General features: G+C 32.9%; 2 protein-coding genes across 5 annotated transcripts in view; one reads left to right on the top strand and one right to left on the bottom strand.

Annotated features, from left to right (window-relative positions):
* The window catches only part of LOC118200409 (uncharacterized), a 56434-nt gene extending 38873 nt beyond the window's left edge, over positions 1-17561 (bottom strand). The window contains exons 1-2 of one of the 4 annotated variants that reach the window (XM_085808195.1): positions 17431-17561; positions 8029-8092 (exon numbers count right to left, since the gene is read on the bottom strand). In XM_085808195.1, the coding sequence (XP_085664321.1) occupies positions 8029-8092; positions 17431-17554 (188 nt within the window). In that variant the 5' untranslated portion in view covers positions 17555-17561. Of the gene's footprint in view, positions 1-8028; positions 8167-17012; positions 17377-17430 lie in introns of those variants that run through there. The other 3 variants (XM_085808210.1, XM_085808219.1, XM_085808202.1) reach the window with 3 other exon arrangements.
* A 298-nt stretch (positions 17562-17859) lies between these two features.
* The window catches only part of LOC118200411 (uncharacterized), a 53033-nt gene continuing 51887 nt past the window's right edge, over positions 17860-19005 (top strand). Inside the window, exon 1 of the mRNA XM_035372385.2 lies at positions 17860-18178. Within this exon, the coding sequence (XP_035228276.2) occupies positions 17901-18178 (278 nt within the window). The 5' untranslated portion in view covers positions 17860-17900. The remainder of the gene's footprint in view (positions 18179-19005) is intronic.

Genomic DNA, 19005 nt, shown 5'->3' with positions numbered 1-19005 from the left:
ATTTGGGGAAAAAAAGGGGGAAAAGGAAAAAGTGTAAAATTAATTTTATAGAGAAAACTGGTGCATATTCTGAGAATTTTCTATGGAAACTGATCTTAAAATCGCCAAAATGTTGATAAGTCACTAAATTTAGAACCGTTTAATAAAAGAATTCACATCTCTAAAAGCGAAAAGTTGTTTAAAAGCTCTTTATTAGAAAAAAATGAATTTCAAAACGCTTATGCTTCACTTCTTGCTTAGAAACTCTACTATCCCATCATTTATATTAGAAATAAGAACAAATTATACCCCATGAACCCATTCAAAAGAAAACTATATATGTCATTGAATCGCCAAAAATATTCCTCCAAAATGCTAATTCACACTCAAAATGGTAGTCGTAAAAACAGACAGAAATGTCAGATGATTAAAATTAAGGACCTTCTGCTGAATTTGGCCAAAATTAAAGACTTTTAAAGACCAAAAATCAATTCAAAAAATCTAAGGACTTTTAAGGACTGTACAAACCCTGCTGAAGGACGACATGGAGGTGTGCATATACACATATATCTGTGCATGCAACACGCTTGAAGATGTACAGATCTACTGGATATCACATTCATGTAAGTACTCAAGTGCCACGGGCACTAAATAAATTAATTAAAATTACAATGGCATTAATTTTTGCAACATCCAAAGGGGTATGAGGACTTGAGAACAACTTGTATACCTCTATGCAAAAAAAGCATAAAAAAAACATTATGTTATAACAATAGCATTACAGTGATTAATTTACTTGAATAAAAACAGTTATTCAGGAAATATTAATAGCTTTAATGAAAGATTACAAATTTAATTCTGAATCTAAATTAAGGAAACTTAATTAAAGTACTCCAAATTTTAAAATTCATCAGCAACTGACATCTTACTTTGTAAGACATATAAAAATTTAAAATGACAAAAATTTCTAAATGTTTAAAAAAAACATCTAAATAATATATTTTGGCTTTCTATACAAAAAAAAAAAATATGACTATCCAACACATCCATGAAAAACTAATCTAACTTTTCAAAAATTATTGAAAACTTGATACAAATACTTTTATCAGTACATAAATATTTCTTATAAACCATTATGATTTAAAAAAAGAAATAGATGTAATGAAAAAATTGCATATTTAAGTTCAAAACATCTAATCTTAAAAACAATGCATCAAAATACAATGTATAGAATGTCAGAATATATTTTTCCACATCTTAAATAAAAGAAAATATACTGTACAAATGTTCTTTTCAGTTATTTTTCCACTTACATAGGAAGTGATACTTTTAAAAATGAATTACACCTTTTAAATTTTTAATATTTAAGAACGCATTTCTGCTTTATTTATTTTTTATAAATGTTAAAGTAATTCAGTTTTCATGCAAATTTTCTGGTACCTAGAAAACCACAAAGCTTTTGTAAACTATCCATGGCAAAATTCAGGTATGCATTTTAAAACAAATAAATATGGTGAACAATAGCAAAATTATATGAAAATTAACAATTTTATGAATTTTTTTAAATGTATGAATTTAAAAGTATTTTGAATTCATGCAACCAACATAAAGAGGTCAATAGAGCTATGCAAAAAAAGTGTGCACTTGCATAATGATTCTGACAGTGTTGCGAAAGTTCGGTATTCATAATTTCTAGAAATTCATACGAGCAGGCTAATACCATTAACCAAGTGAGCCATTTCACATAAAAGTACACCTCATTCCTGACTTAATGCGTAAAGCAGAATAAATGCTTGTTCGAGCCATGGCATAATATAGTATCTACTAACAAGTATTTGGACACTCATGCAAATGCCAATATCTGTGATCCTGATTTATGTCCCGCCCCTCCAAAGTTCAAATATTGTGTAGGTGTTACTTTAAATCCTAGGTTTTTACCAATAAAAGTTGACTTCGTAAAAAATATGCTTTAATACGTTTCCATTTCGGACTTTTACCAAGCCTTTGCAGTAAAACCTAGGAATTCCAACGCCTTCCAGTAAAAGCCCGAAATGAATGATTTAAATCTACTCTGAATAAACCTGAACATGCAAATTCCATCACAACACTTTTCCGTTTTTGCTCCTTCTTATTTGCGCCATTTGCAGTCTAGCTTCAAGCGAATTCAAACAAGTTATGATCTATAGTAGAAGCAGTTTGTTTCCATTTCAACATATTTTGCTTTTCTTATTTTGTTGAAAGGAAATTAGTGATGTTATGTATTAAAAAGTTTTATGACATTTTGTTTGAATGTGTAAAAAATAAGCACGATAACTGTTTTTATTTAACTAAAAAGAAATACACTTCTTCAATAAATGAAGTGAAAGCAAAAACAATCAGCTGATTACAGAATGTTTAAATGTTATGATATTCTAAATATTGGAGGAGAGGACAAACCTTGTAGCACTATTATCTACAGATAAAGCAGAAATCTTGTATTATGTTACAATTGATGAAATCTTCAATGCCATATATAACTCTCACATCGAAGTTGGCTGTGGTGGAAGAAGCCGTATGATTAAGAAACTGAATTAAGCCCCGAACATTCTCTGTTCCGACAATGGAACGGAATTTTTGCAACCAAATCCTAAACACTTTATGTGAAATGTGGAAGGATATAAAAATAGTTCATGGTAGGCCAAGAAACGGTCAATCGCAAGATTCTGTCGAACGGGCAAACCAAGACGTTGAGAACGTATTGGCAATATGGATAGAAATAAACAGTGTTGCCACTCAAACAGGAGAATGAAATTCCCTGACTTTTCCAGGTTTTCCAGGTGTGTTTTAAGAAAATTCCAGTCTATCCACATAATGCACATTGGCTGTGGTAAGAGGTAAATTAATTATGGTATTACTTGAAAACACAAAAATTTGCCAATTACATATAATTTATATCCCCAATTGACAATTACATATAACTTATATCCCCAAAGCATTACTATTATAATTATAATAGGAGTCATTTTCTCCACTGAAAATTGAGATTAGAATCTCCCCAATCTGGAATAAAAGAAGGCTTTTTCTTTGCAGACATTTTGCAGCTAAACAAAAGAAAGAAATCTATTTAATGATATTTTTTTAATAAATTCAGATATTTTACATTTATTTCGCAGCATACATAAGCAAAGAATATTTGCATTAAATTTTGCAATGGTATGTCATCATACTGCTAGAATTTCAGGATTATGCCAGAGAAAATTTCCTGAAATTTGGAAGTATTATTTACTAATAATAAATAAATTTAGAGGGAAGAAGCAACATTAAATGATACAAATAACATAAAAATAGAACTAGAATAATCAACAATATTTTAGCGAATATAGTTATATTACATGGTTAGCCTAGTACATGGTTAGCCTAGATGACTGATTACTATTTTTTTATTTTACTGCAAAATGACAAATAAGGCATTTATTTAAAAAAATGTTTAAAAGATTTTGCAGTAAAATCTTAGTATACGATAAAGCCTTGGCACGATTTTAAAAATTATCGCCAACACCAAAATGACCCATTTAGTGCTTATCATAATGTTGTTAAATCCCATATGTACCGTGCAAGGAGGTTAGAATAGAATACATGGAGGTTATTCTAACCAAAGAACGTCTATGTAAAGAAGAAAATGTTCCATAGAGGTAATGCTATTACACCGCTAGAAAGGGGAAAGAAAATTTGCCAAGGGATTTTGCGACGAGACCTGACAGCCAGAATTTCCCTCTTTATGATGAGTACAAGAAATTGAGGAAGGCATGTTAAGAAGAAACGTTCTTCAACAAAAAAGTTTCTTCTTTGATTTTTCGCAATAATTTAAGATCGGATTTTCGTAGTGTTTTTTAGTCCAAAGGGATTTCAGTCTCGAAGGACTATTACTTTTGTTTTGGCATTTTGCATCGGACTCCTATAAATGTCGGTTCACTTTTCAAACTGTTGCCACAAAATGTTAGAGTCCTGCATTATATTTGAAGAAATTAAATAAAGAAAATTCTGCATAAATGTATGTATATTTCTTGCACTGTGATAAAACAACGGTATATAGAGTCATCCATTTTTTAATGACGTAATCCTACTGCGAATATGGGCATCTGAAATCCTCAATTTGAAATTTGATATTTCTTTTATTATCAATTTTATATTTTGTAAAAATTTAATGAACTTGTGAGTAACAAACTCAATGATTTAAAAGCGAGCAATGGCAACACTCTACGGAGGAAAAAAAAACCTTTTTATCTACAGCACGTCGAACTGTGTATCGGAAATTCTAAAGATACGCTCATTTTAAAATTACTTTGCAACATTGCTATTGAACTAAATTTTATGGTTTAAGTGCAAAGAACATAATATTTAATAAATAAAGGTAATACACAAAACGTTAAAAAAAAAAGACCCTTTGGACATAATTTAAAATCTGAAACAATTCAGATTTTTTTTTAATTTCCTGTTTCCCCCCTCCCAAAAAAATAACTAATTCATTAATTAATTTACTTGCATGAAAAAATATTTTCTTTTCCTTCAAAGTTTAAAGAAATTTTAAACGATATTCATTTTATGAACTTTTGATAACGTGACCTTCAAACTTTGAGTTTGGCATCTGTGCATGCGCAGCTGTTTCCCAGTGGCGTGGCAAGGGGATTTATGATGCCCGGGCGCTGCTAGCAGAGGGGCGCCAAATGGTCTCCAAACAAGATTTTCATCATATCACTGTGTTTTTCCCGAGGGGGGGCACCAAAAAGGTATTTTGCTCCAGGTGCCAGTTATGCTCGCTACTCCACCGCTATTTCTTTCTACAGGATCGGAGCCACGCTGTTGCAGAAAAGTTTTCCTTCTTTACAATACATATTCTTTGATTCTAACCTCCATAGTACCGTATACTAGGATTAAACCATTTTGTTTTATACAAGAATAAGTATTTTCTTTAGTTCAACACTGCACATGTGATTCTTGAGGTTACTGGAAACTTGCTTTGCCTTTCTAAAAGACAATCTATAATTGGAGCTGCGAAAATTGGCTCTATGCCAGCTGCCTGAATGACGCTCACGCGATACACAATTCGCCAAGAAAGTGATCACTTCCAACGTTGGCGCAAAACTCGCTCACTGGGCTGGAGGGGTAATCTCCGTATACAATTCCTTGACTTTTCCAGATTTTGACTAAAATATTTAAATTCCCTGACTTTTTCCTGAATTTTTTGGTCAATTTCCGAATTCCCTGACTTTTTCCGGTTTACCAGATAGCGTGGCAACCCTGAACAAATAATACAGATAAATGGTTGGGAGGATTAAAATTTGTTCAAGCAATGAGAAACAAAGCATATCACAAGGAAATCAAATGTTCACCTTACAAAGCTATATCTGGTTGTCCTATAAAGCTGGGACTTGCTAACTCAGTTTTTCCACGTAATTTGATTAGTAATACAGCCATTGAAGAGAACTTTGAAAAATTATAAATATTAATAAATTATAAATATTAATAATGAATGCATGGTTAATACAGAAGATGAAGGCACTAATCTTGAATGAACAGTTTTTCTAGAATGGCAAGATAATAATAATAATAATACATGTAAAAAAGAATCATGCATAACAATCGAAGTAGACGCTGAAGTTCAAATTGGGGGGAAAAAAAGAGAATCAGATATATGCTCTGACACAATGGGTGTGATTATCAACTATAAAGTTCAAAATGTGAAAGTGTTTCGAAAGACAGCTAAGGAAGGCCTTGATTAGCAGGCAAAGAAGATGAAGATTGCATCTACTAAAAACATTCTGAAACCTATTCTAGGATAAGATGTTAAAATAAAAGTACCTGATATCGATACACCGAAAATGGATTCAAAATCAGAAATAGCCATTATTGTAGATATTAATGATGATGAGTTTTATGTTCTTGGTAGTAAGTTTAGTAAATTAAAATCTTTGTACAGAAAAAAAACAGGTTACCTTTTGCAAAGAAAATTTTTCAAACATTAAAGAAGTTGGTACAGGAGTAAAAAGTGTACATGAAGTAGTAAAAAACTTTATTTAATTGAGGGACAAAAAAATGACTCAGAAAATGCAACTGTTCAAAGAAGGGTACTACAAAGATGTGTTTGTGGAAACCAGTTGATCTACTTTGTAATTCAAAATGCCATAATAGTCAACCTTGTTGTAACAGGTAGTAAGAACATTAGATGTATTAAAGAAAAACATACTACATTTTTCTCTTTTAAATTTCATAATTTTTATTAATTTTTTTCTGAACTATCAATTTTAATTTTTTTTAATTATTGCTAAAATTATTTTCAAAAATATTGAAATCTCTTCAGTAGTTATTAAGAGAATCGTGCACTAATTCAGCTCTTTCACATGGAATCTTGTTTGTGAAATGGCATAAATATTGCATTTTTTATTTTCATTTCTTGTAAATTAGAAAAATAATTATAAGACAATTTTATTGGCATAATCTTAAATCACACCTTATTTTGATCACCAATTAAAAAGTTTTATATTACCAATTAAAAAGTTAAAAAATGTGTTTTAATTTTTGGAGGAAGACACTGTATATAATATATCTGCGAGTGCAAAATCTTATCATAAGCGATCCCTCATTTCAGGCTTTAACTGAAAGGCATTGGTAACTTTTAGGTTTCAACACATTGGTTTAGTAAAAGTCCAAAATGAAAATTTATTAAAGCATACTTCGGAATTTTACAGATTCACTTTGGTAAAAGCTAGGTTTTACTGGTAAAAACCTAGGATTTACCAGACTCTGGGCTTTTACAGTAACATAGGAAACAACATTGGCATTAGCTGCATGCAAGATGCCACCAAGTGCAGAGTTATCTGATTGCAAGAAAGGTAAAATCGTCAGTTACCACACAAATGGTCGATCCTTAAGTAGTATATCTAGTCTTCTGAATTACACAAAATAGACAGTGGCCTACAAGATTCAGAAGTAGAAGGTGAGCAGTGACTGTCAGAATGTGCCCCTAGTCAGCAGACCCATGGAACTGGGAGATAGAAACCGACGCATGCTGTCTACAGAAATTAAGAAGAATCACACCCAACTGATGGCCCACATACGAGAAGTTTCAACAGGCATCCAAAAGTGTTGTTTCAATGAATAACATCCGTAAGGAAGCCCAACTGCTCGATTTTCATGGTCGTGCTTCAACCCATAAGCCTTTAATGACAAAGTCCAACCACACTGCTCGGTTAATGTGGTGTAAAGCAAGTCAACAGTGGATCATAGGTCAGTGGAAATCGGTTCTCAGGAGCAATGAAACAAGGTTCAACAGGGTCTTGGTCTGGCGTCTGCCTGGACAACAACTTCAACCAGAATGCACTACACCCACAATAAAGTTCGTAGGGGGAATAATGATTTGGGAGTATTTCTCCTGGCATGGACTGGAACCCTTGGTTCAAATTCATGGCAAGTTCAATGTCGATGCCTATTGCACTATTCTGGATGACAGTGTGCTTCCCATGTTGAGGCAGTTTTATGGGTTTGGTCCATGTTACTTTCAGGATGACAACACCAGCTACCATATCCCGAGGTCCACCATGGATTGGAATGGTGACAGCGGGTTTAACCAATTGTACTAGCTTGCCCACAGCCTAGATCTGAGCCCTATCAAGAACATCTACAATGAGTTGGATTGCCAAATTAAAGGGTGTAATAACACCCCAATATCAGTGAAGGAACTTGCATGTCTTCTCAAAGCTAAGTGGAAGAAAATATCAGTAACCGTCATACAATCGGAGGGTTGAGGTTGTAACTGCTGCTCATAGAGCCTCTACCAACTATTGAATACAAATAAATTTTGTTTTTTCTTTAACATTGCAGGTATACAAATACATATTGATAGATAGTGTAGTACCAACGTATACAAGATCACATTTTTCAAGTTAAAAATTGACCTTCATACGATGGCAGCACTTCAGTGAAGATCACTGAAAGTTATGATTTAGTATTTTAAATAAATCACTGAAAGTTGCAATTGACTAGATAATTTAATAAAACTGATACTTTACTTACCTATGCAAATCATCAGATTCATTAACAGGAATCTCTTCCATTTTGAAGTTTAGATTCAGAGCATCTTAAAAAATAATAATAATAATATCCTCAAATTCAACACTTATAATTACTGCATAAGAACTAGGGAGCACTTATCTAAAAAAAAAATTCTAGTTAATAACACCAAATCTGAAATAAACATATATTGAAAATAAGCCAACTTTATTCTTTTGCATGCAACATACAGGGGTTGGACAAAAATATGAAAACACCTTTAAAAAAACACGTTTCTTTGCTTAATATGGTGTAGGAAACCTGTTGGCATCCAAAACAGCTTGCAGTCTTCTCGGAATGGATAAATACAGTTCCTGTATGTTTGCCAAGGGAATATTATACCATTCTTCCTGCAAAATGGTGGCAAGTTCAGATAACGATGTTGGCAGTGGATATAATGAGAACGCACTTTCCATTCCAATGTAGACCACAAAGGTTCGATAATATTCAGGTCTGGTGACTGTGGTGGCCAGGGGAGATGGGATCCTCGTGCACAGAAAACCAGTCCTGGACAATGTGAGCTGTGTGAACAGGGGCTTTGTCGTCTTGGAAGACACCATCACCATCGGGGAGCAAAGTTTGTACCATGGGATGAACTTCATCGGCCAAAATGTTCACATAAGTCTTGACAGTCATGTGCCCTGACACAGTTATCATGGGACTAGCAGAGAACCACGATATGGCTTCCCAAACCATAACAGAACCTCCGCCATGTTTCACTCTTGGCAACAAGCAGTCTGTATTATAGGCTTGAGATGGCGTTCTCCAGACGTAAACTCGGCCAGAAGTGGGAAACAATGTGAAAGAAGACTCGTCAGATCATATTACTCGCTTCCACTACTCTATAGTCCAGGCTTTATGACTTAAACACCACCTTTTCCTGTTACGGGCATTAGCATCCCTGATGAGTGGCTTCTCAGTTGCAGCACCGCCAGCAATTCCCCGTTTATAAAGCTCCCTTCTAATTGTTTTGGTACTCACAGGGTTCGGTAACACAACATTCATTTTAGCAGTAACTTTTGCAGCTGTGGTCTTCTTATTTTTCGTCACAATTGCCCTTAATGATCGTCTGTCACGATCACTCAGGACACACTTTCGTCCGCACTGTGATTTAGCAGATGATGTTTTTCCGCTTTTCAAATATGCGGAATAAATCTTCGATACAGTACCTCTTGAAACACTAAACACCTCGGCTACCTTGCTTATGGAAGCACCTACCATACGTGCTCCAACAATTTGCCAACGTTCAAAGTCTGTTAACTCTGACATAATGCAATGACAACCTCACATAACAGTACTCCGACAACAACTGAACTGTTTAGCACATTTACGAAGTTGTATAGGTGGCGTCAGTAGTCAAAAAAGCTAGCGCCACCTACACATTTCATTAAAATCAATCTTTCTTTTCAAACATGCATTTCACAAGGTGTTTCCATATTTTTGTCCATCCACTGTAATACTTTTTGCTACAGAAAGCTTATTGCAGAACAGTTCAGAAAAATTTGTTTTAAAAGAATTTTGATAATAATATTAGATTAATTATTACACATAAAAAACTTTTTTTTTAATTTATGAGAGAAAAAGGAAACATATTTCCTGTAAATGAAGGAAACATTTCAGAAAAAGGTACTTTCTAATTATGCGCAAATCTAGAAAAGAGATGAATGACTGGATGATTTGCTGAAAAATACTTATTTGGCTGTCTTTAAGGCTCACAGGTACAGTTCTGTTCACAAATAATATTTAAAAAACGTAAGAAAGAGTTACACAGAGTTGTACACACAGTTAAAATAAAAGATACTACAAAATATATTTATATTAATTTTTTTCTTTATTACTGTAAATTATTAAAATACAATTTTAGAATTAATGATCATGTGACCGAACAATTTCTTCAAAACTTTAAAAACAATACAAAAGATATACAGTACAAAGACCGTAATCCGGACTCGTCGGGACTTCGGCGATTCCGGATTAGGGGTTTTTCCGGATTATAGATCATCAATTTAAATCTGGTAAGATGGCACGCAAAAATTATACAATTAATAATATGAAACCATAATTTATGAAATAAAGAGCAATTATGATCTAAAGGGTATCAAAATTTACAAAAAAAAGCTTAATATTTATTTGTTTACTTCATGAAACATTTCTTTCAATGTACATTGTTTAAGTTGTTTAGTTTTTTGTGCTAATACTTTCTCTTTAATTCTATAAACAGACATAATTTCTTGTTCATTTACAAAGTTCCACTGTTCAAGTCCTGTAATTGCTGTGTCAAGAATACCAACTAACTTGTCAATCAAAACTTTTTCGCTTTCAATAACCTCTCTGTCACTTTCTATCGGAAGCGCGCATGGGTAAACGCTTTACGTGCATGCGTAATGGATGCGCGAATTAAACACGGATGGGTAAACGCTTTACGCGCATGCGTAAGTTTACGGCTTTGAGGTCCGGATTATAGATCATTCCGGATAATGGACGTCCGGATTGCGGACTTTATACTGTATTAGAAAAATCATAAAAAATCAGAGTACTGTTGTTATCAGGACCAGATCCAGAAATGTATGTATGTATGCATGCATGCATGCATGGATGTGTTCTTGTATGCATGCATATATGTAGATTACTCGGTCCAAAATTTCATTTAAGTAAGTAATGTAAGCGGTCCAAAATTTCATTTAATTGGATCAAAAAACGTGAGAGCGAAGAAACAGAAGCCACAAGCCGGCCGCGTACACCGGATGTACAAGTGGTCTACGACCTATGGGAGGATCTGTAGTAGTGGCCCCCCAGGAAAATGCTTTATCAAAGGTCAGGAATTCCTTAAAGTGCATGACAAAAGCAAAACCAGTGGGAGGTGAACACGTGCACCATTTTCTTTTACCTGTGCCTCCGAGTTTCAAGGAAATGAACAATAGAGCATCTGGCTCCACCTGAAAGGAATTCCCACCTCTCAATCATCATTAAAGTTTACACGAGAAAGCTATCATTTCATCACCTTTTTGGGATGATTTTAGTGCCAAGGCTTTGAATGGCGAGCATTTTATCTCCCTCTTGACCTCAACATCTTGAACCTGAAACACCAAGGGTTCTTCAGACCACTTTAGTCAGTGAACTGTGTGCGTGTCTTATCTTCCCTGCCAAAATGTCACAACAGGACTTGACGTTAAATGAAAAATTGGTTTCCTGGATAAGATCAAGCAACAACCACGAAACACTAGTCAGCATCGGTTGGTGGAAATAACCAGATTGGCACAGACTACAATTTCGTGCTTGTTAAAACAAGAGAATGAGCTGCGAGAAGAATGGGCACAAGAATATGAAGGACGAGGAGGAACTTCCAAAAAATGGAAGCATGAAGGCAAGGACCCAGATGTCGATGAGGACCTTAATGAATGGTTTGCCAATATTAGTTCTGGACAATCTGTGTGAGTAAGCGGCCCAATGTTAAAATGCAAAGCAGAACTCACTAAAAAGCTGGGCCACGATGACGTTAACGCTATGGACTGTTGCTTGTCTCAATGGAAATCTAGACATGACATAAAATTCAAGAAAGCACCTGGCGAGTAAGAAAGTGCTGATAGTGCAAATACTGAAGAATGGAAATCAACAAAACTGCCCGAATTTCTTGAAAATTTTTCAGCAGATGACATCTACAATGCTGATGAGACTGGGCTGTATTATTGTGCTACACCGATGGCTCGTTAAGTTACAAACATGTTGCACTCTCTGGCTCCAAAAAAGTGATGGATCGCGTAACTATCTTGCGCTGCTCAAACATGTCAGGAACGGACAAGAGGAAGCTGTCGGTTATAGGAAAAAGCATTATGCCTTGCTGCTTTAAAAGACTTAAGATGGAGAGTTTACCAGTTGTGCATCGTGCGAACAGAAATGCGTGGATGACCTCTGAACTTTTTAAAGAATGGCTGAAGGATTGGAACACAGAGCTACAACGCCAGTCGAGAGAAGTGCTGCTTCTGCTTGACAATTGTGCATCACATCCTCATTTAGATTGCTTGATGAATGTCCAAATGGAATTTCTACCTCCCAGGACAACAGCTTTGGTCCAAGCCAATGGACATGGGCATCATAAAAAATTTGAATCCTTGAAGCAATTGAAGAAAGTTTGCTGACCTCATCATCAAAAGCCAGCAAAGTCAGTGCAAAGGTCAACATCTTACAAGCAGTTACATTTGTGACCGACAGCTGGCGAAAAGTGAGCAGTGAGACAATTCAGAACTGTTTTTCTCACTGTGGCTTTAAGTACTTGGTTTTGGAGATGGATGTAAACATGCTCATTGAAAGTGAAAGTGGTGATTTACATGTGGAACTTCAACAGATACAAAATTGCAAAGAATTTTTATCCATTGACAAAGAGCTTCAATGCTACGATGAAAATGAAGTTTACGACGCTGCAATTGTTGCTCGAGTTGCAGTAAAACACATGACAAACCAAGGAAGTGATGATGATGATGCCGCTAATAAGTTAGTGCAAGTGATAACATAGGATGCGAGGAAATACATTGAAACTTTGCGTCAGTATTTCATGCAGGAGGGAAATGAAGGCAGTCCCATTGCTGCGTTAGATATTTGTGGTGATTTAATTCACGTGCAATTCGTCAAGAGAATGTGTCAGATCACATTGGATAAGTTCTTCAAATGTTGACTGGAACTTGGTTAGAAATTGTTTTTATTGTGCTTCGCATGTTGAGTATAGTGGAGATTGTTTCTTAGAATTCGTTTCTAAATTAATGTTCTCAATGGAAAAAAGTTCGACTGTATTTCTTGTTTGTACCGCACCATAAAGTTCTTAATTACATTTTAGTACATGATTTACATGTACATTTACTGTTTGCTACATATAGCACATCCCATCTTACAACATAGGCCATGTTTGTGTAATCAGACCAGCTGCTTTTTAGGACCAAAACGATCGCTTCCCAATGTGGTCCGATTAACCGGAATCGACTGTATTTCTGAATCCGGACACAATAACAGACAGTACCAAATTCAGTTTAAAAAATGTTAATTCCAAAATGTGAAAAAATGGTTAGTTTATATTTTAGGGAGACCATTTGATTATCACCAAGTTGTTTCATTTATCGCCATATTGTTGTTTCATTTATGGTAACCCGAATAGTTGAATGTTATGGAAACCCTATTACGACGCGATTGGTTGTGTGATTGATGGGAAAATATTTGGCTTATTTCTGCGTTGGATGTAAGTTAAGAAGTATACTGCTTATTTTGTTCTGTGCACTGTAAAATGGCTGTACGTGATTAATCTGAAGTTTCTGTACAATTTGGAAAGAAATGGTTTATAAATGACTGGTGTGTAAATGAAGATTTACTTAGTAGTCATTATAAATGCCCTGCTTATATGAAGGAAATGTGTACGGTCAAACATAAAGATCATTCAGATGGCTTTAAATGAGTTTGTCGCAAGAAACGCCACCGACAGTCTGACACTACAGAGGATATTTTTGACTCTTATTTTTGTGAATTTATGTGGTGACGGCAGTATGCATATGCTAGTTCAGATAATTTTAGAAAGTTTTTGGATGCTGTTAAAAAATTATGTGCGCCAGAGACTGAAGACACAGAAATTTCTAAATATTTACTTTTTTTAGTGCATATTTCATTGTGTGATTTAAAATGCAGTTTATTAAACTTTGGTTGATTAAAAATTTTGTTCAATTTTGGTGGTGAGTAACTTTGCTTTAATATTATATAACAGCATCATTCTTCTGAATTTTTTTAAGTAAAAATAGATTGATGTGTACATGGACAAAGTCAAGGGAGTGTGCAATACCGAGTTTGTGCAATTCTCTGATGATTTTTTTTTAAGTGAAAATAGATCATGTGTACATGGACATTGAGTCTGCGCAATTCTTTGATTTGTTATTTTGGTTTTGTGTAGTGGCCATCTTGAAATTTTGTCTTATAATCTTATAATTTTATAGTGGACATCTTTTTTTTAAATGTTGCTCTGGCTTTTGAAGTTCCTTGTTGTAATGATTCTTCTTTTTAATCTTCCGCAGATTTAATGGTGTATTTTCAAACATCACTTCAAAGCAAAAATGCTCGTCTCCATAATATGATTTTATTTATCAAAAAAGATAGAACTAGAGAGAGAAACCATGTCATAAAAACCAAATCAGCATACAGAAAGTACTGGTTTGAAAATTCTCATTTCTCCATCACAACTGCCACAAGATTCAGTTATTTATGGTCGATGGAATTGACATCTCTCGAAATTTGCAATTAAGAACTTCGCTTGTCACACACTACTGTATGTATTCGTCGAATGGAATAATTATCTACAGGAAAATTTGCACTGAAGACATTTTGGGCCAAGAATGGAAAATAGAAAAAGATAGAAGGCTGTTTTTAAATATTTTTAGCCCAATGGGGACATTAGCCTAAATGCTCTCGAAACATGTATGTGTGTGCAAATGAAAAAAATGCCCTTTCGGGCATAATATAAAATTTGAACACTTTCAGATTTTATATTTTTTTAATATTTATTTTGGGCACTTTATAAAAATGTAGGCTACCTTATCAACAATTACAAAATTTGTTGACATTCTAGGCACATAATGGAAAAGTACTCATGACTTTTTCAGCAAATTTCAACCGTCTTCCAAATTAAATACATAATTCATTTGTCATTAGTTCAATCAAATACCTATTTTATTCATTTCTCATTTAGTTGATATGAGAATAAAAATTATTTGGGGCACTTCCTTATTATAGCAACCCTCAAAATTGAATTGCTAATCAACCGAGATACCTCGCCAAATGTTCTTATATTATTTGCTATATGTTACTTTTTTTTAATTAATATTTTTTCATCAAAAAATTCACCCCTATTCAAATTCAGCTCTTCCCCCCCCCTTTGAATATTTATTTACTCCAGTAAATTTCTGGTATGTTGGAAATAAATTATTTTAATAGATTTAAACTGACAATTTTCTAAATGTAGAATTTTTATCAAAGCGCTCTTCTAAATAAGAATTATTCAGGAAAGAAATAATTTAATAAATAAATAAAGTCATTAATAATCTTTTGAGATTCCATGTTATCTATTTTTTTTTCAAATGCTGATGAACTTAATCATTAATAATCTTTTGAGATTTCACGCTATCTATTTTTTTAATAATCTCAAAAGATTATTAAGTCATTAATAATCTTTTGAGATTCCACATTTTTTTTTTTTTTTTTTTTTTTTCAAATGCGATGAACTTGAAATATAAAACATTCTTCATCCTATAGAGATTTAAGACTATTTCGAAACTAACGAAAAATATAACAACCTTTCATTGGGTTACTATGCTGAGAAAACTGGATCACAGAGTGGAAATCGGAGCCAATTCTCCAGCCAGCTAAATTTCAAAACCCTCCTGTGCCAAGTGTTATAATTAAATGCCTATGTCACCATTCATCTGAAAAGATTTTTAATTCTGAAACAAAGGGCTTTAGACGTTTTTTCTAAAGCTGATTAAAGAACTGCTATTTCCAAAACAGGACAACTGGCATTCCCAGCTACAACCTTCACACAAATTTCTCAATACTTTTTATTAATGTTGTTCATTTTTTTAAATATCAATTATATAAATTAATATCAGCATCTCTGATGTATTTAAATGAATTCAAATAAGTATAGAATTTGATTTATCAGATTTATGGTTTGTGATTTATATGATTATGGCAAAGCATACTAAAGCTATCTGCTTAAGGAAAGGGATGCCTTTGTGGAGAAATGGCTTGCATCCACATTACACATAGGAACAACCCTGCAAACACCCTACAACTAGCCCATTAGCCTGGAATTGAACCTAGGTCAAACTATCACTGTTAAGCACCTTTACCACTCCACCACTGATAGACCAATTTATCAGATTTAAAGAGCTAAATAAATAAAATACTTATCACAATTATTCTTACTACAAAATGTTTAAATGACAATCAGCTTTAAGTTTTTGATATCAGATGCCAAACAACTACATTTTTACATGATGTACCTTAATTTTAAATTAGAAAGTATCTACAGAAAGTTTACTTCTAATAAAAAGAATTTTTTTTTTTGGTTGTTGTTGTTATTTTTACATAAAATATCCATACAGATAACTATGGATTATTATGCTCTTACAAGTAACAAAAGAAAACTTTCCTAAGAAATAGAATATTTGTTGATAAAAAATATTAATAGAAAATATATTTAATTCTTCCACTATGAGAAAAAATCTTTTACTTTCTAGCAAACAGATTTTTTTTAAATTTATGAATATTAGTAAAATTATTAGTAAGAAATATATTCAATTTAATTCTTCCACTAAAAAAAAATTTTTTTTTCCTTATAAATAAAATTTATAAATATATTTTTTCTAACAAATAGAATAACTTTTTTAATTTCTGAATGACAAATATTAATAAGAAATACATTCAATTTAATTCTTCCACTACAAGACAAAATCTTTGATTATTTGCTTCCATTTTCAGCTTGATCTGCTGCTTCAAATTACATCATAATACTTTAGAAAATAATAAAGACCCTTTAAATTTTTGAATGAATTCGAGAATTTAAATAAAGGCTAACAAAAATTTTTTAACAATAATTCAATGAAAATTTTATTTCTTATTGAGAATCAGCCTCTTTACAGTCTTTAAAATTATATCCATTTTTGCTTTTAAAATAAATCTGGTAAACTAAGTTATTTAAAATATGTATTGTTTACATGCTATCAAGTTTATTTTGTCACTTTCACACTTCAAAAACTGCATCTAGGATAAAAGAAACACTGAATAAGATTAAAACAATACATTACTAAAAATTGTTTAAAAAAAATTGATGTTTTAACTTTTGATTACAGGTTTGGAACATCTAATTTATAATAAAAATTAAATATAATTTAAAATGAGTAAACCCACATAATCTCACTTACAATATCTAAATAGTTTATTCACAATGCGAATAACGCCAACGTCAAAATATAAGCTAACTTTCAAATGTCACATCCCATCTGGGCAGTAAGTAAACACATCTGCAAAATTGTAACCAGTTTCATTACACGCTGTATACAAACGAGACTACCAATTTTACATACTTCGTGGACAAAACGTCAAAATTTACTTACGTATTATATCTAACTAAGTGAAAATAATTTATAACATTTCGATTTATTAAAAGCAAAAATTTTAAATATATCCTAATTTCCCAAGATTATAAAATACACAATATCTTAGGAAAAAGTATGGCTAACGATTATGGGATTTGAAAACTGGTATCAGACATTTCTAATAAATAAATTGGTTGATCTAGGACATACAAACTAATTTAAAAAATTAGATTCACATCCTCACCATAACAATACCCACGAACAGAATTTACACTTGCACATACAATACACACTGAAACTACTGTTGCCAACTTAACAGGAAAAAAATAAAGAATAACATAAATCCAAGCAATGTCGAATCCAAGCATAGGCTCAATAAAATTATGAAGCTTTTAATGTGAATATAAAATATTAATACCAAAAAGGCTATTAAAGAAATTTGAAAGAGTTTATAAATGCCCGAGTAAAGAAATAAATATTCAGAATAAATTATATAGTAATACTTGTTTCTGGAACAGATTTTTCTGAATATTTTATAGTAAATCATTGTCGGAAATGAAATAAATACACTCGACGTACAAAAATAAAATTTCACAGCTATCAGAAATATACAATAATTACTAGTTCATCTCCATTTGGACAGCTACTATCACTTTAATCATGAAAAGTTGGCCGCGCCCATTTGTTTGTTGTGTTGTTTTGCATGAGTTAACCATGATTAAATATCTTGCCTTTTTTGCAGTTTTTCTTGTCCAGACTATCTGTCAGTTTGATTGGCAGATACGGGATGGATTTGATGAAATTACTTCTCGTATGAAGAAAGTCAATGCAGATAATTGCAAGGTAGTTGACCGAAATACCTTATTTTTGCCGAAAGACTCCGTCACACATATACCAAATATTCGGCAAATTGGTATAGATCCTGTTTTACCAAATCGAACTAGTCTTTTGCAAATACACAATATGGCCATGTCGAGGGCATTTTTTTACAGGTATAGTTTTCAGTAATTTAGTAGTATCATTTAGAAACTTATGCTAATTGTTATTATTTCTTTCGTCAACAGCATTGGGAAATAATTATATGATTGTATAACTTTCATATATCAAAATTAAATATAGGTTAAATATTTGATGAAGTACAATAGGTAAAACAGTTTTTTTTTTTCAACTTGTAGTGCACTAATGCTTTGCTTTTTTCCTGCCTTATTACCCATATTTTAATCTTTCAATCTACATTCATAGGTTTAATCATGTTCAGATATAAAGTGATACTAATGTATCTTAAAGACATCAGAATATGAAAAAACGTGATGTTAAATAACGTCATGATTTTTTTTCGGTTGATCTTTACATTATGGTAACTTGGCGAAAATTTGGCAACCAACTCTCCTACAGCAACCCTCTATTTCTTTTTCCCCGCCGCCATTTTGTCTTCACGAAGTAAAGACATGTTTCTTTTTATCTACTGAACACTTCTTCCAACAATCTACTAGCCGAATTACACTTATGCTAGAAATTTTATCAAACAAAACTGCTTAATCATGACAAATATTCACTGCAAAATTGGGAAAAAGTGCACAATACCATACTCCTTATGCGTTTTTCAAAATAACCCATACAGGTTGATCTTTACATTATGGTAACTTGGCGATTTTTTGGCGAAAATTTGGTGACCAACTCTCCTACAGCAACCCTCTATTCCCCCCCCCGCAATTTTGTCTTCACAAAGTAAAGACATGTTTCTTTTCTTTTTATCTCCTGAACACTTCTTCCAACAATCTACTAGCCGAATTACACTTATGCTAGAAATTTTATCAAA

Source organism: Stegodyphus dumicola, chromosome 1 (genome assembly GCF_044657685.1).
Source record: "Stegodyphus dumicola isolate Sdum_Otavi_A_Nest chromosome 1, ASM4465768v1".
In the NCBI taxonomy this organism is placed as follows: domain Eukaryota; kingdom Metazoa; phylum Arthropoda; class Arachnida; order Araneae; family Eresidae; genus Stegodyphus; species Stegodyphus dumicola.
This window is presented reverse-complemented; position numbering and strand designations above follow the sequence as displayed.